Raw genomic sequence first — 24,815 nt, 5'->3', positions numbered from 1 at the left:
TGTTTTCTTTCTGCCTGGCTCCCCAGGCCCCGCTCTTTCCTTTGCCTTCTCCTCCGCTACCTCAGAGCAGCCACTAGTGAAGTCAATGAAGCATTGAAAATTGAAAATTATTATTAACCTTAGGTTAATTGCTTTCACCAGGGCAATCCTTAACATGGCAGAAGACATTCAGTCAACAAATGTACTTGCATTACTAGTTCAGTCAAAAGGGAATGTCAAAAGCTTCACACGCCTGGACACACACGTGCATGAAGAAGAAACAAGCCAAGGGAGAATAGAGAGACTCTGTCTAACCTGGTTAACCCCGCTACTCCTCCACATCTCTCACCCTTGCCCTCTTGCTGCAACTTATTTCTGTACTCCTCTAGTTTTCCCACCCCACCTTGCCTGGCTTTCTCTCTCCCTTTTTATTCCTTCAGTTGCTCCTTCTCATTTCTTAAAACAACCTACCTGAGGCACCGAGCCCTACCTCTTACTCTGCCTCCTTTTTGCCCTTAATGACATTTGCCTCACCTTCACCTCTCCATCCCCACTCTCTCGAGACTTTACCATTGCTCAATCAGCCCTTCTTGCATTCTCGTTCTGTCCTTCTGCCCATTCCACTCCCCTTCTTTCTCTTCTCTTCCTGCCGCTGGAATATACACTTCAACTATTTCCCACAGGCTTATTAAATCTCAATGTCCACATGTCCTGGATCCCCTTGTCTGACTCTCCCTCTGCAGCTTCAGTCTCTTAGAGAGACCACTGTTTCTCATCCCGTCCCACCCCTTACTCTCACACTGGGGCTGCCCTCACCATCCCCATCACTTTTTGTCTGCTTTGGAGCAACATCTCAGCAATTTTCCCCTCTGAAGGATTGTCAGCCAGCCAGCCAGCTCCTCCTTATCACCCCTTCTCTGGGATTTCAACTGACGCTCCCTTTCCTCACAATTTCTCACACTCATGCTCATCAAGCTTCCAAGCTTCACGCTGATGTCCTTGCTGACACCCTACAGAAGACACCCATATGTCTTCTTGCCCTGGTCCGTTCATTTCACCTGCACCCCTCACTCAGTGAGGAAGAGCCATTCCTTTGATGTGGTCTGCAGAAACCACGGCTTTGCCTCTGATCTCTCTTGTCCCATCCTTCCTCTCTGACCTGTTCCCTCATCCGCCATGTCCTTCCTCAGGTCCTCTCATTTCCTCTTTCAATGGTTTTCAACTCATCAAACTGATAAAATCCCATCTAACCTCAGCCCTCTTCCCCCTGCTTTATCTTTCTTCCCTAGCACAGATTTGATTGTAGATTCTCTCCGTTTCTTACTCTCCACTCCCACATACCTCAGTCTGACTTCACCTTCAATTTCCTGGTTGGCCTGTGATCAGGTTTACTTCACCCACAACCATTTAATTGTCTCCCCTTCCAATTGTGCCATCCTCCTAACTATTCCTCCTGCTTTTTCAAGTTAACTGAAAACCTGTATGCCTTTCACCACTTTTAATACCCTTCTCAAATGCTCTCTTCCTGAACATCTCCTGCACAATTCCTTGCCAAAGGAAATATTAACATGGTCCTGCCCACTTCCTGCAAGTCTATTCCTTGTGTCACATGTTGGGTACTTTTTCTTTCCCGCGTTTACAGCCCATGCTTGTACTGTTACACCGTAACTTCTGATCTGTTTCATATCCATTTTCTTCTGAAATTTTGACCCTCCTCCAACTCCTTGTCCTCACATTACAGACATGCTCTAATAAACAAACACACCCTATGTTGACTCCCACTGCTATTTCCAGCACTAACACTTCCCTCCTCAATGTGCCACTTACACTTACTGTCCAGTTTTCCTCCTCTCCAGCTCAGTGTAGGCTCCTAAACCACATAACACCAATATCCAGCTAAAGTTACCCTCACTAATATCTGCCCAAGACAAAACTCAAAACCCACGCTCCTTCATTCTTCTTGATCATCTTTGTCACTACCAACCCTGTTATTTCTCCTCAACACTCATCCTCACGTAGCCTCTTTGGGCTCTCTTACTCTCCTCCTCCTCCTGACCACAAACACAAACCAACCTTACACAAGGAGAATTTACTACAACCCTACAAACCTTTCCTGAAAAAAACCACCCCACATTTCTTCTTGGCATCTTGCCCATACACCACCTACCCATCACTGCCCATGCTGGGGGTCAGGATGGCCTGACTTGTGCTCCCCCTGGTGTCTGCTGTCAGACTCACACTGCTGATTTCGGAGGAAAAGCTTTTTTATTTTGTGCCTGGCCTAGCCTCAACACTGGGGTTCCCAGTGTCTTGGAAATGCAAGTAAGCAAGGTTTTACTTCGTAAAAGTTGATCTGTAGTGTTTCAAGCTGGCTATTCACACATATGCACAATGCAGTCAGTCACTAATCTCTTTTGAAAATGTAGATCTAGATTATTATTTTTAGCTCAGAATTTTAATTCCAGTGTACAAACTCAGCCTAGAAAGCTAGCTAATCCTTCCCAAGCTGCAAAGATCAAAGGAAGAAAAGGCTTAAAATAATTTTGAATAATTCAGAAAGGAAAGCTTGCATTTTCAGAGCTGTTTTAGCCATTTCTCTACAAAAGCATCAGTAACTATTCTGAATATAGAACACTGAACACCAACTAACTGTATGAAAAGTCAAAGTTCCTTTCATTTTTTTTTTTAATGACATTTACAGCCTAGCGGAAATGCTTATCCTCAAGTTTGGTGGTACTGGTGGAGTTAGCAAAAGTTCCTTACAGGATACATTCGAACTCCTACCGCAAGTAGCATAAAAAGCCTCATTATCATACATAGGAAAGATCCAAAACAGCCACTTGGAGCAAAAATCAAATAAATGAAGAATAACCCTCAGAGAAGCAGACGCACGTCCTGGTCCAGCCCTCCTTTTATTAAAACTGGTTGGAAGCTGAGCATCTCCTGGAAATAGACATCTGGGCTCAGAGAAGGGAGAGGAGAAGCAGAAAAAGTGACTATTCACTTTCCATGCACTGCTTTCTTTAAATGCTGGCAGCCTTGGGTAAACTGTATTACTGATACAGAAATACCTATTAAAGCTAAGAGTCTCTGTGGATGGGATGATGATGCACACAATAACTTCAAAAATTAACTGGAATTCTTATGATAAAGACTTCGTTAAAATGTAATTAAAACGCCCTCACATGAGTTAAAAGAGCTAAAAATGAAATTTAACAAAAAAAGATAAAGCAATTTAAATGAGCTAAAACAAAGATGGTGGGTGAGGGGCAGGCAAAAGACCCTTTCAGGCTGGACCCCACCCCCACAGCCTCACTCCAAGCCCCCCATTCCCTTCCCTCCCCACTAGCATCCCACTGCCACTCTCCCACTTCTCACTCACCATGCACCAGTCAGCGGGGCATTAGGTGACACCTGAGTGCACGCACTGAGAAGACCTTATCAGTCTGGGCAGTCGGGAAGCACCACCATCCCACGGGTCTGTATGAAACCAGCAGCAGAAGCCCTGAGAAGTTAAAGGGATATTTACTTTCCTGTGAAGAGAGGAGACACCAGACTTCGTGAGCGAAGTATGAGCAAGAAAAAGGAAAGGTGAAGAATACATACATTAAACAATACTCCCCTCAATTCAGAGTCTAATTCTAGGGATCCCCTTGCACCTGCGTTTTGGTCCTTGCTCAGGGAAAAGGTCTTTTTCAGGGGTGCTCTCTTCCCCTTTCTTAGAAGCCGGGGAAAGGCTCCATCTGCCCAGGATGGCAAAGGTGCAAAGGGTGCTCCTGGAAGTTAAAGTTGCTGTCTGCTTCCCAGAGCTGAGGTTCATGAGAAGAGACCTCTACCTCAACAGACCTAAGAGAGGCAGACGGCAAGAGAGATGGGGGATCAAATTTACAGTCTCATTGACTCATGCTAACAAACACGTCAGTGAGAAGAGATTTGCTGTCCCGAAGAGAATGTCTCTTCGTGGAACAGACAATCTTTTAGCACCTACATTAAGATGAATCCTATTTCCACTATTGATACCCTATTACCAAACCAAAGCAGACCCCACTACCCTATGCATTCCTCAGTGTAACATTGTCCTAGGTGCACATCTTAATGCCTTTTTAAGGCAAACTCCTAGGTATGCAGCTACAACTTGCCGCGTTGCCTTTGATGCAATTATTCCACACAAAGTCACCCAACAGTGAATCGTAAGCTCTTGCTTTCTTATGGGGGTCAGATAAAAAGAACAGATGAGAAACAGGGAAACCAGTGATGGAGCCATGTAATCTTAATTTGAGACTCAAACTTTTCCCTAGGAAGCAGACACTGAATGAAGGCAGGGTTTCACTACAGCCTTTACTCTTCTTTCACATCTGGTGCAAGCCAAGCAACCTGAGCGTGCCTGGGCATGTGCTTCCTGGAGTCCCTTCCCCTCCCTCCCTCCTTTCGAAGGGATTCACTGCGACTCTTGTGAGAGTCTGACCTTGCAGGGTTGAAAAGAGCGTACAATGCAGGAAGGCATGTTGTCTCCTCTTCGGGAAAGCCAGGTCCTGGAGCATGCGGGGGTATTTAAAGACCTCAATGCCTGCAAGTTCACACTGTGTATCAAACATGAAGCAGGTGTCTTTGTCCTTGACTCAGAGAGGTCTAGCCCATTTCTAGTCACCCATGTTCATGGACATTGCACCACCACACCACCTCCCAGGTTGACTATGCATCCCCAGTGACCTTTGTTGTAGGGCATGACATCCACACAAGGGTATACATCCATCTGCCCAGCACGTGTGTCCCCTTCTCCCTTCACGGTGTGAATCCGTGCTCACAAACTCAAGGCTTAAAGCACTCTTGCCTCTTCGAGTTGACTTCAGTCAACAAACTGACGGGTTGCCACAGCCAGGCCCCTCTCTGGGCAAGCTTTCAGCCCCCACGCCAGCCTCCAGCCTGCACGAAACAGTTAATGCAGCCTGAGGTACTCCTGCCAGCTTTCTCAGTCCCCTCCTGTGCCTCCCAGGAGCTATTAATACAGCAGGCACATGCTCTGACATAGCGTTCCTCGGCAGCGACCAGATAACTTTAATTTGCCCTTTAAACGTCCGGAACCCAGTGGCCCTCGCGCTCCCTCCACAGGGCAAGATGGCGGCGCTGCCCCGCGCCCCCCGCCGGGGGTGGGCCCTGGGGGGGTCCCAGCCAATGCCCGTGCCCCTGGGGGACGCCTCCTCCTATCGCGAGAGGCCGCGGGGTATAAGAAGGGCGGCGCGGGGCCGGGGGGCCATTTGGCCGGCGGTGCGCGGGGGCGGCCGGGTGGGGAGGTGCGGGGCTCGTTGGCTCTCTCCGGGCAGGGAGTGTCGGACCGGCTACCAGCATGGGTGACCAAGCGCTCAGCTTCCTCAAGGACTTTTTGGCCGGTGGGATCGCTGCCGCCATCTCCAAGACGGCTGTCGCCCCCATCGAGAGAGTGAAGTTGCTGCTGCAGGTGAGGAGGCGGCGGGCGCCCGGGGGGGGGACGGCGGCGGGGGGGAGCCCGGCGAGGCTCTGCCACAGGCGGCCCGTCTGACTAAATATGGGAAGGAGCTCGGCCGGCTCCGGTTACCCGGGCCCTTCAGCACCCCCTCGGGGGAGCGGGAGCCGGGCCAGGCCTGGTCCGGTCCCTGCCCTTCAGCAGGCAGGGTCACCCCGGCAGGGTCCTTCTCTCGACCCTTCCACCCGTCCTCCTTCTCCTCCCCACAGGTCCAGCATGCCAGCAAACAGATCACGGCCGAGAAGCAGTACAAGGGCATCATCGACTGCATAGTCCGCATCCCCAAGGAGCAAGGCATCATCTCCTTCTGGAGAGGCAACCTGGCCAACGTCATCCGGTACTTCCCCACCCAGGCCCTCAACTTCGCCTTCAAGGACAAGTACAAGCAGATCTTCTTGGGTGGAGTGGACAGGCACAAGCAGTTCTGGCGCTACTTTGCGGGGAACCTGGCGTCTGGGGGCGCCGCCGGAGCCACCTCCCTCTGCTTCGTCTACCCACTGGATTTCGCCAGGACCCGGCTGGCGGCTGATGTGGGCAAAGGAGCCAGTGAGAGGGAGTTCACAGGGCTGGGCGACTGCATTGTCAAGATCTTCAAGTCTGATGGCTTGAAGGGCCTGTACCAAGGATTCAGTGTGTCTGTCCAGGGCATCATCATCTACAGAGCAGCCTATTTTGGGGTTTACGACACAGCCAAGGGTAAGAAGTGCATGGAGAAGTGACTGTGAGGGAAGAGACATCCAGGAAAGGCACTCCAGGGCACTTGGGGGTACAAGGACAAGCAGGGTTTGGCTCAGCACCAGTTGAGGGTGCTAATGCTGGAATACGAACAGGTGTTTCTGAAATGTGTTCCTGCCTCCCTCAACTTGCTGCTCTGAGCAGAAGCTTTGGGTTTGCAGTGTGTTCTCAGGCACTTTCCAGTTAATCTTTCTCTGCCTTAAGGCTTGTATGCTAGTTTGTTACTCATTGCAGCTCCTGACACAAGCCTGGGAGGGTTCTGCAGGAGAGACATTTTGGTCAGGGAGCATGAAGAGGGCTTAGATCCCAAAATCCAACAGACCTATAAACTTTTGTTTTGCTCATAGCACCTGTTAATAGTTAAATACGGATGAAGGGAGAAGTTGCAGGCTTGATTGAGTGACTCCTGCAGTTGGTGGGTGATTGTTCCTTCCACAGCCATCTTCCCCACAACCCTTTCCTTCTGTACTGACTCTGCTCATTTGTTCTTGATGACAGGTATGTTGCCTGATCCAAAGAACGTGCATATCGTAGTGAGCTGGATGATTGCCCAGACTGTCACAGCAGTAGCAGGGCTGGTTTCTTACCCTTTTGATACTGTGCGACGTAGGATGATGATGCAGTCTGGCCGGAAGGGAGGTAAGAATAAGTGCTCCTATGGTGTTCTGGCAGCAGAAAGTTTCTTTTCATTGAGATACAATGGGAGATGCTGGGTATTTTTTTGTCTTATGGAAAACTAATGACCTTATTGAAATCCTTAAAAAAACAAAAGGAACAAATTGCAGGTTATTTCTGTCATGTTCGCTTAAGAGGCTGAGTTGATTTGTTTTAATTTTCATGTAGAGAATTAAAATTACTTTTGATGAATTGATTACTTAAGTTCTTGGCTATAGTTTGCTTATTCTGTGTTGGTTTAAAATACATGAAAGTTGAAACAGACTCACAGTATGATTTCAAGCCTTCTGACCTGTATGTCTGTTTCCACAGCTGATATTATGTACAAGGGCACAATTGATTGCTGGAAGAAGATAGCTAAAGATGAAGGAGGCAAAGCGTTCTTCAAAGGTGCCTGGTCGAATGTGTTGAGAGGCATGGGCGGAGCTTTTGTATTAGTACTTTATGATGAAATCAAGAAATATGTCTAAAATGTAACATCATAATGTAGTTCAATTGTTCTCAATCAACTTTTTTTAAAAATGTGCTATTGTGATGTGATGGACAACAAAATATTTCCTAGGGAAACAGAATAAAATTTGAGTAACATATCTGGTTGAGATGAGGATGCATTAATTTAAAAATTGTCCACTGCATCACAGTTACATTTTGTATGAAAATTTCTCCAACGTTTGTATTGGAACCTGTGTATATATTATACTTCAAATTTCAGGTAATACATTTTGTCTAGAGACAAGACTTACGTGGTCTTTACCTTAGTTCAATACTGTGAAATCTTAATAGAATGAGATTTTCAGAAGTACCTGTTGTACTAAGTGATGTCTCTAGCTACCCAACAACATGATGACTTTTATAACATTAATTAAAATCATGTTTTCTTCTAAAGCTGTATTTTTTTAAGATATTAAGTAAAAAATGTCTGAAAACATAAATTATACCAAAGCATCAGGCTGAGTTCCTAACTATAGCCTTTTCACAGATAAATTATATAGTCATGTGGTTAATTCCCTGTATCTTCACAAAGCAAAAAGTTGTCTGCTCTGATGTTCAATTGAACTAAAACGGTGAAATAAATTAATATATTAATGAACTCTTTCCTGGTGTTTTCAGTACACTGAACACATGACATGTACATGTCCTTTAAAGTGATGTGCTAATCAGCATCCTATTAGTGATGGTCTGGAACAATCTAAGCCTCTTGAAAGATTTTCAGCAGAGCTTTCGGTAGGTGGAGGGGTTGTTGATAATTCTACAAGAGCAAAGCCAAGTGCATCCAACTTGAGGGTGCTGCAGCCAGTTGTCTTCCAGATGAACTACCCTATAGTCTTACCTGCTTTGGTAATTAATTTATATTACCCTTAACTTTGCAGTAAGTGTTCTCATTTGATAGTGGAGTCATTGCTCCTTATTTTACTTGAAAAAGTCTTCTAAAATAGAATACTTCTGAGTTATTTTAATAACTAGTGCCAACTACACCATTATTAACTTGAGCTATTAATTACCAGTGAGATCAGAACATGCTCAATGCAGAGTTTTTAAGCTTTAAATGCTGTGTGGTTGTGAACTCACTGAAGAATAGGCTCTCTAACTAGGCAAAGGAGGGAAGGTGAGTTGTGTCCAGTTCAGTGGTTCAGTTAGGCCACATACAAACAAATGTGTATGTATCCACCTAGGAATAGGGGTAAGACTATGCAAGTAATACTCAAATAATTTATTTCAGCTGCATCTTCTACTACTTCATATGGAGTTTTGATGAAACACCTGGAATGCCCATGATATCTAGTGCCCTAGGGTGAAAAGAAACCCTGTGGAAACATAAGGAAGGTAAAAGGCTGCTTAATTAACTACACAGCTGACAACTTCCATGTTGAATATAAACTGCAGAATAGGCAATGCCTGGGCTAATAGGACTGATGAATGAACACTGTAGCTCCAGGGAAGGGGTTATCACTGCCTGAGATGGGACATTCTTGCAGGTACTGTCACTGCTGTAGCTGCTGTTCCCTGACACCCAGTCTCACAGCATTGCTTGTGTGAAAGCAGATTACTCTGGAGTATAAATGGAACAAGTCTTCCAAAAAAGAATGTATTTGTGTACACTACCTTGGTTAACACTGCATGTGACTATCACAGAACTATCCAGTTACTCTTATGGTCCAGGAGCACATTTAGTCTATGATTTTCTTTATAATTGAGTATGCAGATGAGAGCTCTGGATTAACCAAATTTGTGAGTAGCAGTAAATCATAACTGTGCTTTAGCTTCCAGTTATCACTTCCCTATATTTGAAATTCATTTATTGTCAGACACAGGTAGTCCTGGCTCTCTGTCACTTAGTGCAATGGGCTCTGTGTCTGCTAGAGATTCAGACCAGCAGCTCCACTCCCTCGGTGAAGGCAGGTACAAGCTACTACTGGGAAAATATTGTTCCAAAAGTGATAGCCTATTTTTAAGTTACCTAAATTTAGTTATTTTTTGCCTCATGAAGACAGTGTCTCTTTCAACCTGGCCTTACCATTTCATCTCCCTTTTTTCACAGTCACATTAGACACCTGGTCTGTTTCCTTCCCAGTAATAAATAACCAGGGTTGCAACCTATAAATTTGTAAAGAAAATCCTTGTACTGTTTTTTCAAAGTGCTTACTGCAGCTTTACCTGCCTGCTTCTGCCCTTTCTCTTCCTTTTCTCCTTCCTCCACGCATTCCTAACGGTTCCTTACCAGAAGCCTGTTAACACACTGCAACTATTCATTAAACATTTACATCACTGATGGGATTGCAGATGGCACTGGGGTGTTCTAGAGAAGATCTAAGTCAGCTACAAAGATATCAGAGATAATGACAGGTTGTTGCAGAGGTACCAAACCTTGGGGGGAAATGTGTGTGAGTGAGCAATAAGAGAATTAAGAGGAAGAAAAGCCTCAAATGAGTGTATATGAAAGAAGTTACTATATTCCTTAAAAAAAAAGGGGGGGGGGGCAAAAACCAAAGGAGTAAAGCCTATTACAAAGAGTGAGGAGCATCACTGCAGGAAAATTTCACTGGGGGAAGAGACAATACGTGAAATAATACATATGGAAAACACTTACAGGTAAATAGCTCCTTCTTTCTGCTTGAACATGCATATGCATATGCACACCCTGTGGCAGATTCCAGGCAATGCTCTCCATAAAGATACTTGGGGTGAGAGTTTGAAACTGTCAATGCAATAACTAGTCACCTGAAAGCAGCCTTGCCCTGCATCCGTGGCACTCAGTGTAACAACTGCTGAAAGCGTAACCTAACATCCAGCCATCAGCTCTGCAAAGCTGGAAAACGGACGACTTTGCGGAGAGTCTCCAATTGCTCTCTGAACTCCCATTAAGTGAACCCTGGTTGTCACAGAGAATTCATCCCACTGCCCCAATCCTTTTGCACCTTTTCATACGTTAGTCACCGACAGACTATGCACGCATAAGGCCTGCGGCAAACCAGTTATTCCCTTATATCTTACACTTGAACACTGGGAAACATGCCCTCAATATCTTTGTAATATATCCTACTAATATAGAAAGACAAAGCCCACCTACCACGCAGCATATCCTGTACTGCCCAGCTCTGGAAGGGAGGGAACTGAGGTACACTGATCTTTTGGGTGAGACGAAGTTAGGAACTTCAGGTGGGTCTGAAAGATAAACCTGTCTCTCCAGAGCGTAGCCTACTGCAGAGAGCAGGAGGGAGAGAATCTATGACAGCAGACCAAAACTTCCCTACCTCCACTCTCTGCTCTACACTGTCATGGGAGAAGCAGCCGTCAGTTCTTTAAAAGCCACAGGGAAGAGCTTAAGACATGGTGAGAAGCATAGCAAAAGCAAAAAACCTTGCTAAGTTGTTGAAAACCCAAAAGAACACTCCATCTGCCGGGATGCCACAGTTACTGTTGTTGGATTATCTCAGCTGGAGATGGGAGAGTCCCACGAGCCAACCTAGGATGTCAGGGAAAGAAGTATCATGCCCCAGGAGGCAAATCTCAGCCACCTGTGTTCCCCCGGTGAAGTCCCTCTCGCTTTAAACCAGAAAAATCTCTCAATAGCATGTTCTAGTCCCAAGAGCCCCTGTGTGGAGAGAACTGAGACCTGTTATTTTTGTTCCAAGCTCTGACCACAGATAATATAGTGGAGAGAATTATGATTTTTGCAAACAATCAGAACCGAGAACAAAAATCATGGAGAACGTTTTAGGACTCTGTAGTGAGTAACACAGGTGGTCCTGAAACCGCATGTGACAGCTACAAGGATCAGTGTTGAGAAATCCTGTCTCCTCTTGGCCAAGAGGAGAGTTACCAAGAAACACTTAGCAAAGTTTTCTTGACCAAGGTATTAGAACTATGCATCCTGAAGACAAATCAGATTTGTATCACAGGCATTAGCAATCCCTGCCAAAATCTGAAACAGGATGACCTCAACATAATCTTCAGTCCTGGAAGATGGTTCCATATGCAGCTCTGTATTTCCTCATTCATCAGGCGACAATGACATGGTTCATCCACTATTTTGCTCAAGCTTTTCAGCAGGTAAACACCACAAAGATGTACTCGGTGTACTGGGTTCATAAGATACACCACTTGGGTACCTTTTCTTCTGCCTCACCATTTGTCTTGTTGATTTATCGCTGTGTATTCATCATCACCTGCATATGACTGTCACGACTGCACAGCCAGAGGCTTGATGCAAGTCATTGCTGTCATCTCCATCACACTGATGTGCAGACTGTGCTCCAGGGAAAGCCACAAGCTCTCATCTGCCAGATGACTCCGTGAGCTGCCCAGGTTGGGAAGGCAGGAAGTTAGTTTTGTCTGTTGACCATGAAGAACAAGGAAAAGCACTGGGACAAAAACATAATTGGTGATGCGTTAGAACAGAGCGTCTCAGGGTTCTAACAGAGGTTTACCCTGAAACTCATTAGATGACAATCAGGAAAATACAGTCCAATGTAAAGTCCACAGACATCACGGAAAACGAGTAAATCCAGCCAGCCATTTTATTTAGAACAATCAGACAAACCCTCATCTGGGCAGCAGGATGACAGCAGAGATGCCTCAGGATCTTCAATAAAGACTGCAAACAATCTGATGAATGGTCTGCTTGGAAAAACGCCCCTCACATGTCACCTGTCCAGACAGGGGTGTATCATCACTCCCTGTTCTTCTCATATAGTCAATGATCTGAACTAGGCCCGTCTTTAAGACCTTCAGTATTGTATAAAGACTACACAGCAGAACTCTGCCCTGGAAGAAACGGAGCCCACAACGAGAAAGAGACACTTCCAGAACAAAAACATGACAGAGGCACCACAGTCCATTTCTCACAGTGGCGAGATCAATAATGCCAGTGCTGTCACCCAAACTGGCAATCCTGTCGCTTCAGCGGAGAGACTGGCTCCTACCTGAAACCATGCGTCAAACCAGCGTGGCAGTTCACTTTAAGGAGGAAACAGAGCGGCTTGTGCTTTTCTTTCAAAGAGATCTTCTGGAGAGGGGGGAAAAAAAAGGTAGAAGAGAACATAAAGTGGCAGCTTACAAAAAATACAAAATACAAGCCTATTACAAACATGATTTTTTGCTATAAAAATCTTGATGAGATTATCTAACTTAATGAAGACGTGTCAATATGGCTTATTTTAAAAAACCCACACCAGAGTCACTAAACAGGTAAAGGGTATCAATGAATAAACTAATTCTTTGCATTTTCCTCCACGACATGTAGCACAAAACACTTCTCCCATGACCTCCTTTGCACTTTAATACCAGTTATAATATTCTGAAAGAAGCCACTGCAATGACAAACAATTCACATTAAATATTTTATTTCTTATGATTTACAAAAATGACATACAAAATTGACATTCCTCCATAACAAAGTTTAATAAAATAAGATGAAGCGATTAAAAGTAATCAATTTTGTGAACTCCTTCACAAAAAAAAAAAATACAAACATTCAAAAGTATTTAAACTGTGACCCTGATATTCACATTCAAGGACAAAAATCTTTAAATAGTGAATAATTTTAGTTAGCACAATAGTACAAATAAATACAGCAGCACTATGCAAAAAATTCCATACAGTCCCTATCAATGAATAATATTTGCAATAAAAATCTGTTTGCCACAATGCTGCTTAAAGTTTAAAGTTCAAACATTGTCAAACAGCTGAATTTGATCCACAGGTCACCAGGTGCAGAAGCTCTGCCAAACTACCACACAGGACCAAGTAAAAAGTTTGTTACAATGCAGAATACCTGAAAGCCTACGCCCCCATGCAAGCACGCGCAAAGAATAATAAACTTTCCTTTTCATAGGGCTAAGACCCAGCAGTACTGAACACAGCTTTTTTTTATATTTTCGTTATGCATAATACACAGAGATTTCCTGTATCACTCCCGGGAAGAAGCTGGGGAAGCAAGCAGGGTTCCTGCAATATCCATGGATAGTGGCATCACAATTTATGCTCTTTAGAAGACTACAGTCCTACAAAATAAGCTCACTGAAAGTTTGCCTTTATGTATAGAAATAAAGCATACCACTTACTATTTGCAATTACCAATTCCATTAAATTTTGCTCCCCGTGTAAATGGGATGTTGCTACTGAAGCTTATTTGACATTACTACAAATATCTGGTATTTGTTAATAGGTTAAGCAGCAAAACAAGATTTTCTGTTTTCTCTCTTTTTTTTTTAATCCTGTTAGTAGTTGCTCCCAAAAACAGATGTTCAACTTCCCTGCAGCTCAAGTTTATATCTCCCCACCGAGAAGGGCAAGGATCTGCAAAAGCAGGGCCATAAAATATTCCCTTTGCTTAATATTCTCTAGCTCGAGAAGTAATTAAAACTTACTCTTGTTTAGAGTGAATCTGAGACTGTTGTTCACTTCAGTCTTTACTCTCGTTCAAATAGCATCGGATTCTTCTTTCCTACACAAAGGTCCCAATACAACTTCCAAAATGCTTTTAAATCTGGAAGAGATGCAGCCTTGAGTACAAAACAAGTGTTCAACACCTGGAGCGCAAGAGTGGCAGAGTAACATCTTCTGCAGCCTTGGTATTCTAGCTACCCATGCAGGAATACGCAAAGTGCTTTTCACCCCTTCATGCTGCTGAAAAAAGGAGATTCTTTCAGTCATAAGAACATGACCCACCAAGTTCAGAAGGCCTTCCTAAAGCCAGGATGAAAAACAAGGACAATCTTGGAATTAAGCATATGCTTTTTAGTTTAATGCCACCTTTTTAAGTATTATTGTTTTCAAGATCTTCTTTACATCTTGTGCCTATAGTGCAGCAACTCTGTCCTTCCACGTTATGTATACAAATTCCACTTACGGTTTGAGAATAAAATAATAATTAATGATTTCTATTTAAACTTGTCCGTTTAAATATTTCCTTCTCTTTCTTAAGTTCCTCCTGTCATGGAAAACACTGACTGAAGTAAAAGTGTTCCCTCAAAACCATTTTATAAGCAATTATATCATATGCAATGCATCTTAATCACTGAACAATGCATAAAATATTTTTTGCACATAGAATTTACAAAAGCACTAAAAATAGAAGTCTGAGGATCATCTCAGAATGCGAGGCAAACACCACACTTATAACCAAGCAGCACGAACATTAGTGGGTTTAGGTCTCTGTAATGCCCCGCTGGCTGAATCAGACACGGGTTTTTCGTTCCTCTGGCTCATCGTACTTGGTACAGCGGATGCTCTTGAAGTGCCTCCTGTTAAAATACACACAGACCAAAAAAGAACGAGAATGCTTACGCTCGGTACAACAGAAAACTTCACAGCATATTAGTACTGCAACACTCACTACCACAGTTCCCAGAAAAAAACCCACCAAGTCACAGGAAGTTGAATACAACCCCAAAGTGTTATGAGTTGTTTGTAAATGCTCAGGACAAAGAATTCAAGCCTACGCCATAGTGCTGTGGTTCTTTAACCCGACATACATGGATCTATGGGGACATATGATCCACTTCCAAATACTGCACACACAATTTTCAAGAGAAACAAGGCTACTGTCAGTAGATTTACACTTTCTGCATGAGAATTTGAAGCTTCTCTGGGGGTCTTGTGTTGTGCTTCCCGCCCCCCCCCCCTTTTCCTTTCAATAAAGGGTACTGGCAAAATGAGAAATATTTCTTTACAACAGTGATTTTTTTGACCGTCTTGAAAAGATGATTGACAAGATAGTTTATTAGAAATTTAGGATGGTAAGTAAACAGTTCATGCGGTCATCATACTTTTGGTTAAGGTAAAAAAAAAAAATCACTTTATTGATTTCTGTGTGATAAGTGATCAATCTAAAGAAGACAGAGAACGAAACTTACTTGCTATTCTTAGCTGTAAGTGCTTCACAATTCTGAATTATAGAAAGATAAACGCATGCAAAGAAATGCAAGAATCCGCAACTTCAAAGTACTTACTGGAAGGACTAAGCTGGCTGAAAGCAGATTTTCCTCTTCTTACAGCTGGTGATGAATTTAGGTAACTCATCTGGCGCTGATAGTCCATCAGTTGTTCAGAACGCCTCATACCAGGTGTTGGTTTCACTGCTTCCAGTCTTTTCAGGAAAGCCTTAATATCAAAGAAAAATATCATCAAGAAAAAGAAAGGACGAACAAGAAGCTACAAAACAAATATTCAGAAAGTGATTTTTATTTGAACTGCAAAAAACCACCCAAATTTTTAGCATTGTACAACACAAGCTCCTCCGTTGGTGACCAGCACAGGCTGTTCTGCTCACATTCAATTATTTTCTCAGTGTTAGAAGACGACACAAATAGTAAGTACCCCTTACATATCATCAATTCGATGCTGAGTACATCTTTAGTACCCCACAGTTCTCTATACTTGAAACAACACATCTGTTTGGCGATAGAAAAGGTGGTGAGAAAATCGGCTGCGTTCTTCTAATCCTACCTTTGGTTACTCCTCTCTTCTGATTTTCTGGAAGGATGAGAAGCTTTTTTTTTTTATATTTGCAAACTTACTTAGATAATTTTATATTGCCCTACAGGATCCCTAGAGAGAAATACTGACCTCAATTCTGTGAGAGTAACATCAAAAGGAAAGCACAAACATCCACCAGACACTATTTACTTTATCCATAATGTAGTTTTAAGAGATTCCAGTCGAAATCATTGCTATAGACTTCATTTCCTCTTGTTGAAATTAACCCTGGCAATCACGCAGCAAGCATTAAATTGGAACAGCTACTTACATAGTATTTGTGAGACATGGACAGATTGCTATTCTGCGTAACTACTTCTACTTGAAAAAGGATTAAGAAATTTCCATAACCTAAAAAAAGAACCTGGCGGCAGGACCAATTAGGAAGACCCAGCTACATACAACTTCCAATCAACAACTGCACATTTTTCATATATTTCGCCTCCGGTGCTTGCCTTGCATAGATCTATACATTCCCCCTGCTAACTAATTTCAATTCATTTGATGGCCTACACACATTTGGCAACGACAAAACCATTCCTTGTCAGTATTATGACAGGCATCCTATCAACGAGAGGCAATGCTAACTGTGATTACACAAGCCTCCAAAATACTAAAAATACCTCTTAATGATGTATTGTCTAGATGCATACTTATATGTACCTTAGAGACTTGTTTGCAACTTACAGAAGTCAAGAATCTGCCTGTATAGCCATTAAACTGCACTTTGTATGAAACAATCATTCTTCCCCGCTCTGAATCAGGTCCTGATTATTTTTTTTTTAAAGAAGAACAAAAAGATTTACAGAAAGTGACTTTGGAAATAGTATAGTATTCATCGGATGTCAGTTGCCATTGTCTAGCTATAATAGGAATCTACAAACTCTTGGTAGTTCATGCACGGGCACTAGAAACCTGCACAGAGTGCACAAGGGAGAAAGGACAAGTGATTTTGGCTCAGACAGAATATGTCACAAGTGCTTGCATCAAGTGCCAGTCAGTTCATGGTCAAGTGGAAATACCTAAGTAAGCAAAAGTCAAAGGAAGGACTTCAGCTAGAAATAGCTCTTCACTAAAGCCAGCTGCAGAACATGAAATGGTAGACTTGTCTCTAAATGCTACATCCAACATTTTACTCACAACTTCATCCGCATCTCCTAGCACAACTACGTACGTTTAGACTTGCAGAGATCACTTATTTATCTTCAGTATTAAAAATAGCTCTCGATACATCCAGCTCCACCACAAATGGATCAGGTAAATTATAGAAGTGACTTTCCTCTGAGTCTCGAGCATGTTTCAAGTCTTCACTCCAACTGTAACAGCCTCATAGAATTCGCATACCTTAACACTGCAGTAATTTCAGGCTTCATTTTGAACATACAGTATTTATATATGCCCACTTTATCCTAGTTAAAATACAATTCTCTGCTTTTGCTTTTATGCCTGTATTTTGACAAGTATCGAGTCCCCATTGCTAAAGCAAATAAAGAATAAAAAACAAAAGACCTCTCTCAGTATTAAAACATTACTTTTTGAACAGTTAACACTGGACTTGATACAGCCCTGAGCTATGGAAAGAGCAGATATAGATTCTGTGGTGCACAAGTGTTCTAAGAAAAGCTCTTCTAGAGAATGAGAGAATAGCTCCTGTGCTTCCCTTGCCCTCTGCTGCGAATTGTACCAAGGGCACGTTAACTTACACGCTATTTGCAGTTGTGAATTTTGCAGTTTGGAGAACAGCCTGCTGCATACAGAAATGAACTCATCGACACATTGAAATGGCAGTCCTGACCTCCTAAATCTGTAACCCGGAACTAATCCCATTCTTATGTTTTTATTACCAACCCTACAATCTTGAGGTCCTTAACCAAGGACCTACCTTCTACAACAGCACAAGTACCTTGAACAAGTATTCTTTTTCAATTATACATATAAATCTAATTCTTTCATTATGTCCTCCTTTCGAGAAATGGACTGAAGAACACTCACACCTTCCTTGTTCTTTTGAAGTGCTAAATCTCTGGGAGCCTTAATCCTGCACCACTAAAGTAAACGGAAATTTCATCATTGATCTTAATGACCAAAGAATGGGATCACATAACATAATCCAGGTGTTCGGAACCAAATAAGTGCCCAATCAGATTTAAGGAATTAAAAAAAAAAAACACAAAAAGGACAGGAAAGAGTAACACACAGTAACGACAGGAATGTCATTAATTGCTCTAAATTGCATTGTAGCTCCTCAGAGCTCTTGATTCAGGCTCAACACACATGTAATGTCATATCATTGATGACCTCTCAGCTTGGCAGAAGCCTCCCCAAGGCTTTTATTTCCCCCATCTTCTTTTACTTTATTATAATACTGAGTTATACAGTGAAAGTAGAATAATAATATTTAAAAATAAAAAAAAGGAAAAATTTCATAGAAGGTGTTCCTGCATGACTGCCTTCTAGAAATAGGATAATCCTTTATAACTTTAGGCATCTGGACATAGATTGGTGTCTATAAAGACACTAAAATACATATTGTCAGTGACAGAACGAAGTGTCAGATTGCTAACAATCAGAGAAAAAAGGAACCCAACACTGTATCAAAAGATTGCTGCTACACAATGGACCAAGATAAATGCTGATAATTCAACTTTGGGCATATCAGGAGAGCACTAAAGCTAATTCTAATGCTCTCTGTCAGAAAAGGGAAAAAAATTAATAATCAGTACACACTTTTCTGCAGCTATGTTGAAAAAGAAAGAAAAAAGCCACTGAAAATGCAGCACTTCTAAATTGAGTTCAGAGAGAATGTAAAAAAAATGTGACTTTTTTTTTTGGTTCACTTTGCCTTTTAAATGCATGAAGGCTTCAGTTTCACCTCTTTTGAATCCTAACCAGCTGACTAGTGTGTCTTGACAGCTGTTCAAATTTATTTATATTATGCCTCCTCTAATGTCACCGATGTTAGTGACCACACTGTCCCTTTGCAGAGTTCAGGTGGGGGAGGGGGAAGCAGATAACAGTGCATTCAAGGACAGCTTTCTGTTCTTACCAATACAAGTATTCATCATTTTCTTCAACTGCCAGCTGCACAATTACCTCTAACCTGACAAACTCTAAACGTCAAAAAAGTCTTACAGTTCTTCAATCTACAGAAATGACTTTTAAACGGAACAGCTACATCTTCTACATCTTTGTGCTGACAGAGGCCCCCACGTAGGTGAAAAGAGAAACACAGCCCTTGCAGAGAAACTTAGTAAGTGATTTATTTTATTTGTGTGGGAGGGTGACTACACTGGAACTGGGATGAGAGTTGGATCTGTTGGGGCTTAGGGTACGTTTTGGGGGAGTATGAGGTGGAGGAATGAACAACATGGAGTGTTATGTGCAGTGGGGTAGGAAGAATGCACAGGGATGTGTGGGAAGACCAAATATCCACAGAAAAGGAGGACACCCTCACCCCCCTTGATCTAAGATTTGAGAACTGCTGTCCCAGACCTGCTGAGATCTTCCAGTGTGATCTCAAAAGGTCACTTGTTCCTTAGGAACTTGGCTGAACACAGCAGCTTAGCCCACTAAGGTCATCTAACACCTAACTCCTTGTCAAAATTAATAAAGATGGTGGAAAAAAAAACAACGAAAAAACAAAACAGAGATATGAATTATTTCTAAGTTTAGATGAAGTGACCGAAGAATGGGTGTGGTGGCTGCAATACTGTATTTCAAGGTCCCCAAATACTTACCTGTATATACCAGTATAGATTTTTGCATCACACAATAAACCATTAGAAGTGTAAATGGCGTAGTGTCCAGTCTGTAAACTTGAGTATCTTATTTATACTGGCAGAAACAGTGATCAATGTGTCATGGGACACATGGGAACAAAAAGTAATGCATCAGTGGCACTCATGTCCCTTTCCACTGGAGAGGAGACAGGGTTGAGAGTACCTTCAAACACAAGAATAGAATGTTTTCTGAATCAGCAGCATCCTCTATCGGCAAGAGACGCACTGTGGTCTTGCTAGCTCAAATAAGCAATGAAAAGCAGGTTCCACTTATGGAAGCACACAGACAAAAGCAGCAAGTACAAAATTCTGACATTAATTTTAACAGTGATCTATTTGCCAATTGTGCTTTTTCCATAAATTGCTAATCACTACCTTATAACCACTGTTCTTCAGAGCAATGCACCTTTTTATTCCATCATAGCTCTTGCTAGCAGGGTCCGTGGGAGCAACATATATTCCCCGTACCTCCTTGCACCCTTTCACAAATCTAGAGAGCACCAAACTGCTTAGATTCCTCTCTAATTTCCTAATATTTGAACTACTTCCCCTGCATCACCTCTGATGCCAAACGCCTGCACCAGAAATCAAGCTGTCTTTCTGATAACAGTAAATATAGGCATTACTCCAAGAATGTTCTAGTTGAATAAGTGAAAGTTTTCCCTAGACAAAGTGTTAACCTCAAGACAAGAAATTATAAAAGCTGTAATCCAACTGGGGAAAAAACCCCAAATCTCTGCATCAAAACTCTTTAACCCCCTGCACAGACTACTGTTGTAGATTTCTATCCTTGAATTATTTACAAGAGCCTGCATCCTTCTCGAGCAAACATTTCACACAGGTGTATCAAGCAGCATATCCTGTATGCAGCACCTCAGGCCTTGCATAAAAAAACCCAAATCCTGACAAGTAACAGAAGAAAGATTGATAAGGAAGTTCCATAGAATTCCAGCTCTTTAGTCTACAAAGGTGAAGAAAGCTGCTGCTGACCAGAAGAAAACAAGTTCATAAAGCACAAACTTTTAGCTATACAAAGCAAAAAAACCCGCATCAACGGGCAGGGTAGGGCAGCTCTTTCATTTCCAGTCTCCGAGAAAAGGATGTCAAACTTGCAATGCCAAAAGGCAGCGCTAGAAAAATCAACGTGTTACCAGTGTGATGCTTTAGGTGCCCATACACTTCAAGCAGAATAAAAAAAGTAAACAGAATTGCTGAAAAAGGATAGCAATGTTAAACAAAACATAAGAGCTGTATTGCTGAATCTCTCTTTCAAAAAAAAAAAAAAAAAAGAGCGGAATATATCATCCTGAGTTTAGAGAAAAGAATAAACCAAATTTTCTTATAGTCTAAGATAGCATGACGTCCTCACATAAATTCTAAGGAATGATTCTGATGTCAAGCATGTCCACGCATGTTGCTGACAACAACAACTAAAGCATAAGTGAATAAGTAAATGAAGGATATTATTTCTCGGACTATAAGCAACCACCATTAATCTCTACCAGGTACTAAGCCAGCAACATGTGAAATGACTGCGTGTTTTTAGGTTTGCTGAATTTTTAATCCAAAAGTCACAAAGGCAAGACGTTCTTGGACAAAATATTGCAATACATCATACGAGAAAAGGTTTGTGGCTTTGAGTAAACAGAATTGTATTGTAAAATATCACATACATTAATTTACAGTAATCACCTATTGTTATGTAGTACCGCATATTACTATTAGAGCGTAAGGGACACAGCACTTCCTTCCCACAGCCTAAGAATACACTCTTATTATCAAGGTTCATGTGGAAGAACAAGTCCTGCTCCCAACGTTTTAAATAAACTAAAAACAACCACCCCACCCCCCAACACATGATAAAAGTTCTCCTACCAACCTAAAACACTGAAGCCTAAAAACATTTCTTGCCCAGACAATAAGAAGTATCAGACATCTATAACACATATTTATGCCGAATTCTTTCAGTTGTGAAGTATAATGTGCTTTTGGCCAACCGTAGCCTAGTGGAGCTGGGGAGAAAGTTTTCTACTTTGAAAAGTTTTAACAATCTAGATGTCTGAAAGCTGGAAGAACTAAAGCTTAATGGATTTTCCTGAATAGGTCGATTACACTGTCTTCATGTTGAATCTGTACCTCTCTCTATCTATATGAAAGGAAATTGCAACCTACACTTACACAGAAGAAAAACAGTGAATAAATTACTTCCACAATAAATTTTCCAAATACTTTAACTATATTTTATCTCCTTTTCAAACACACCAATGAGCAAATAGGAGATATGAAAGTGTCATTACATGTATTACAGCTCAGTCACTAAAAATATCTTATTCAAAGCAGTATTATTTTTATTATTTGACAACTTTACCAATATCCTTATAAACGAGTCTGAATTTGTTTTCCACTAAAGTAAGTTATTGTGATTGCCATTACATTCAAAGATTGTGACAAGCAGAGAGCTACAAATATTGAAAGAGACGGAGAGCTATAAAATGAGTCAAAACCCAAAACTGACATTCACATTGTATCCTCTGCATTTCAAGTACAATGGGTTTGATGCTGCCGGATTGATTGCTTTATTTTTTGCAAGGCCGTTCTTGAGAGACTAGTAATCATGATGCATGAAGCAGGATGAATAGAGTCAGACTGCTATCCAGAGTTATGAGCGTGTTAACAATAATGGTTGCTCCTCTTAAATTGAATGATACTAAAGAAAAGCAAGCTCATATAAACCAAAAATCTATTTTCATCTGAAAAAAGGATCATCCCCCCCCCCCCCCCCCAAACCACATGAACAATTATTCAAACAGCATAGTAAAGGAAATTCATTGCAGACTTACTGCAGTAAAGCTCCAAGTGCTCCCTTATCAGATTTTAGCAGCAGTTCATCTGACAACAAATAGTCCTCCTCAATTTACTGATTCAAATCAATTCTCAAAACTTACCAGGTTTTCTCTTTCAATTCTTTGCTGCTCCTTTTGCCTGTTGAGGGCACTGTGGTACAATTTAGGAGGCGGTACAGCTGACTTCTTCAACGTGGTACTTCTTCTTGGCTTCGCAGACTGTCTGGACAGTTCTTTTAGCAACCTTTGGTTTTCCCGATCAATCTGTCTTACTTCTTCATTTGTGAAAGAATAATTTTTCCTTGTTCCTTTAGATGGCTGATCAATGGTTAGTTTTTGTTCTTTTTTCTCCAACTGTAGGAAAGCTTCAAAATGGTAAAAAATAAAATACCCAGATTAGAAAAACAAACCAAATACAAATCTTGCATTCTATTATTAGGATTTATTAACAGACCTGAAAAAACAATGTACATTTCACCTCTCCCCCCATCTGAATTCCAGATTTATGCATTTCAGATTTTTTCAAGGATGCCAATTGTCCTCAGTAAATTGATTTTACACAAATTTCACCACAAAGAGTCAAGTCTAATTTGGGCCTTAGTTAAAAACCATCTGCTTCCTTCTCACAACGAATCCCCTCCTCCCCATGACCAGCAATCCAGAGGAACAGGAGAGATGCAGCAAACAACTGAGCAATACAAAAGAATCAGCAATACGCACGCAGACGCTCTGTAAGCATTTGTGTTATATCTCTGTTACTTAGAAATCAGAATATAAATCAGCCTTATGTGCACTTATGTCATTTCTTCTGCACGGTCGGTATTCCTGATCCCCACTTTGGCTCTGATTACCCCTGTTCTCTACTATGACTAGTATCCTTGCCGAACTTCTACCTTGACACAATATGCTCAGACTTCCATCCTCAAGCACTTTTACTGTAGTTACTATGGTACCAACAATCAGCATAGGAAATTTTATATATATATATGCATGCTAGTAGGGCTACCGTTATTCAGCACTGAAGCAGCATTGAAAAGAATCATTATCACAGTGGTATCATTTGTGGCACCAATATAAGCATCTGATAAGTTTTCCATGCAATAGAAAACAGCTTCAGGAAGCCATGACTAGAAATAACTTGTGGAACCAAAAATTAAACCATAAATTAGTATTTAGATGTTTGCACAAGGAAAGAGATTTAAACTTTGCTCCAAAATATCTAAAAATATCTGTCTCGTTTGAGAGGCAGAACAGAAATGATGTTTCAGACAGAAAATTGGCACTGGGGAAGCGTGACTCAGAGACTCAAAATGCACTTCCTGAAGTCATTTTGTTGATCCTTTGCTCCTGAAGTAATCCTACATCATGTTGGTGCAGGAAAGATGAAAATTAAATGTAACGGATGGAGAGAAATGAGTGAGTGTATAGAATAGCAGAAAAATTGCTGGGGCCTGGCAATTTAAAACAGTAGAAAACCCAACAAATTAAACCAGGATATGAGGTTTCAAGACAAAAAAAACAAAGAATGAGCACTTAAAAATACACAGCAAGACAGACTTGCATAATTGCAAGATAAGATAACAACTTGAAGACTTCGCTCTCAGCCAGAGTCAGCAATGTTTATTATAGTTCCACTGGAGTTTGCTACTGACCTATTTCTAAGCCTTTGCTTTTTCCAGCTCTGCAGTAGATCTTCTGACAACTGGTTTAAGAGCTTTGCTGTCATGGTATTACCCCATCAAACCATTGCATTATCTATGGTACAGGTTAGATCAAACAGATTTTTGGAGCTGAGACACAGGCAAGAAAGCCTCACTCAAGCCATTCCCCACGTTCTTCCAACATCACAGTGCCTCCAGAAGACACCCCTCACTCTTACCCTTATAAGCCACACACAAGCAAAACAGGCATTCAAAGCAGCAGCTTTGATAAAAGCAGAAAGAAAAAAAAAAACCCAAACCCTGGCATGCAGTAATATTTCCTCAGCAAACACTTCACATCAGCGTTCTTTTTTGTCGAGGAATGTCTGAGGCAGCCTGTAATAGTTTAAAAACCTCAAAGAATGACGAGCGTGTTCTTACTTCAAAACAAACGAAATGAAATCTTGCTTGCAGTATCTCAACTGAGTTTATTCCCGAATTGATGCAAGCAAATATTGCTACTCTCTTTGAGAAATTTAGGAACAGCATCCAGAACTCAAAATCCAAACAGGTCATGAATTTCGAAATCCCTCTGGAAATTAGTAAGCTTCCACCACCAGTACGGTAGCCAATGTAGGCAAGAACTGCCCCTGGGCTGCTCTAACCATGGGGTTGTCCACACTAG

At 41.8% G+C, this 24,815-nt stretch overlaps 2 protein-coding genes across 3 annotated transcripts in view; one reads left to right on the top strand and one right to left on the bottom strand.

The window, feature by feature from the left end:
* Positions 1 to 5,238: 5,238 nt before the first annotated feature.
* On the top strand, positions 5,239 to 7,979 carry SLC25A4 (solute carrier family 25 member 4). Its single transcript, XM_063336745.1, has 4 exons — positions 5,239 to 5,434; positions 5,689 to 6,175; positions 6,713 to 6,853; positions 7,202 to 7,979. Exons 1-4 carry the CDS (start codon positions 5,324 to 5,326, stop codon positions 7,357 to 7,359), a joined length of 897 nt encoding a protein of 298 aa, XP_063192815.1. The 5' UTR covers positions 5,239 to 5,323; the 3' UTR covers positions 7,360 to 7,979.
* A 4,213-nt stretch (positions 7,980 to 12,192) lies between these two features.
* Positions 12,193 to 24,815, bottom strand: part of CFAP97 (cilia and flagella associated protein 97) — a 33,052-nt gene continuing 20,429 nt past the window's right edge. The window contains exons 4-7 of one of the 2 annotated variants that reach the window (XR_010071237.1): positions 22,593 to 22,855; positions 15,343 to 15,493; positions 13,759 to 14,634; positions 12,193 to 12,395 (exon numbers count right to left, since the gene is read on the bottom strand). Coding sequence is in view for 1 of the 2 variants with exons in the window: in XM_063336057.1 (XP_063192127.1) it covers positions 14,507 to 14,634; positions 15,343 to 15,493; positions 22,593 to 22,855 (542 nt within the window). In the remaining variant the exon portion in view is untranslated. Of the gene's footprint in view, positions 12,396 to 12,747; positions 14,635 to 15,342; positions 15,494 to 22,592; positions 22,856 to 24,815 lie in introns of those variants that run through there. The other variant, XM_063336057.1, reaches the window with a different exon arrangement.

Source organism: Chroicocephalus ridibundus, chromosome 5 (genome assembly GCF_963924245.1).
Source record: "Chroicocephalus ridibundus chromosome 5, bChrRid1.1, whole genome shotgun sequence".
In the NCBI taxonomy this organism is placed as follows: domain Eukaryota; kingdom Metazoa; phylum Chordata; class Aves; order Charadriiformes; family Laridae; genus Chroicocephalus; species Chroicocephalus ridibundus.
The sequence above is the reverse complement of the archived record's forward strand: the minus strand, read 5'-3'. Positions and strand labels throughout refer to the sequence as shown.

Excerpts from the sequence above, each read along its gene's own strand:
- SLC25A4 (XM_063336745.1), top strand. The coding sequence starts at position 5,324 with ATGGGTGACCAAGCGCTCAGCTTCCTCAAGGACTTTTTGGCCGGTGGG. Across the intron at positions 5,435-5,688 it reads GAGTGAAGTTGCTGCTGCAG|GTCCAGCATGCCAGCAAACA; the intron begins GTGAGGAGGCGG and ends TCCTCCCCACAG. Across the intron at positions 6,854-7,201 it reads GCAGTCTGGCCGGAAGGGAG|CTGATATTATGTACAAGGGC; the intron begins GTAAGAATAAGT and ends CTGTTTCCACAG.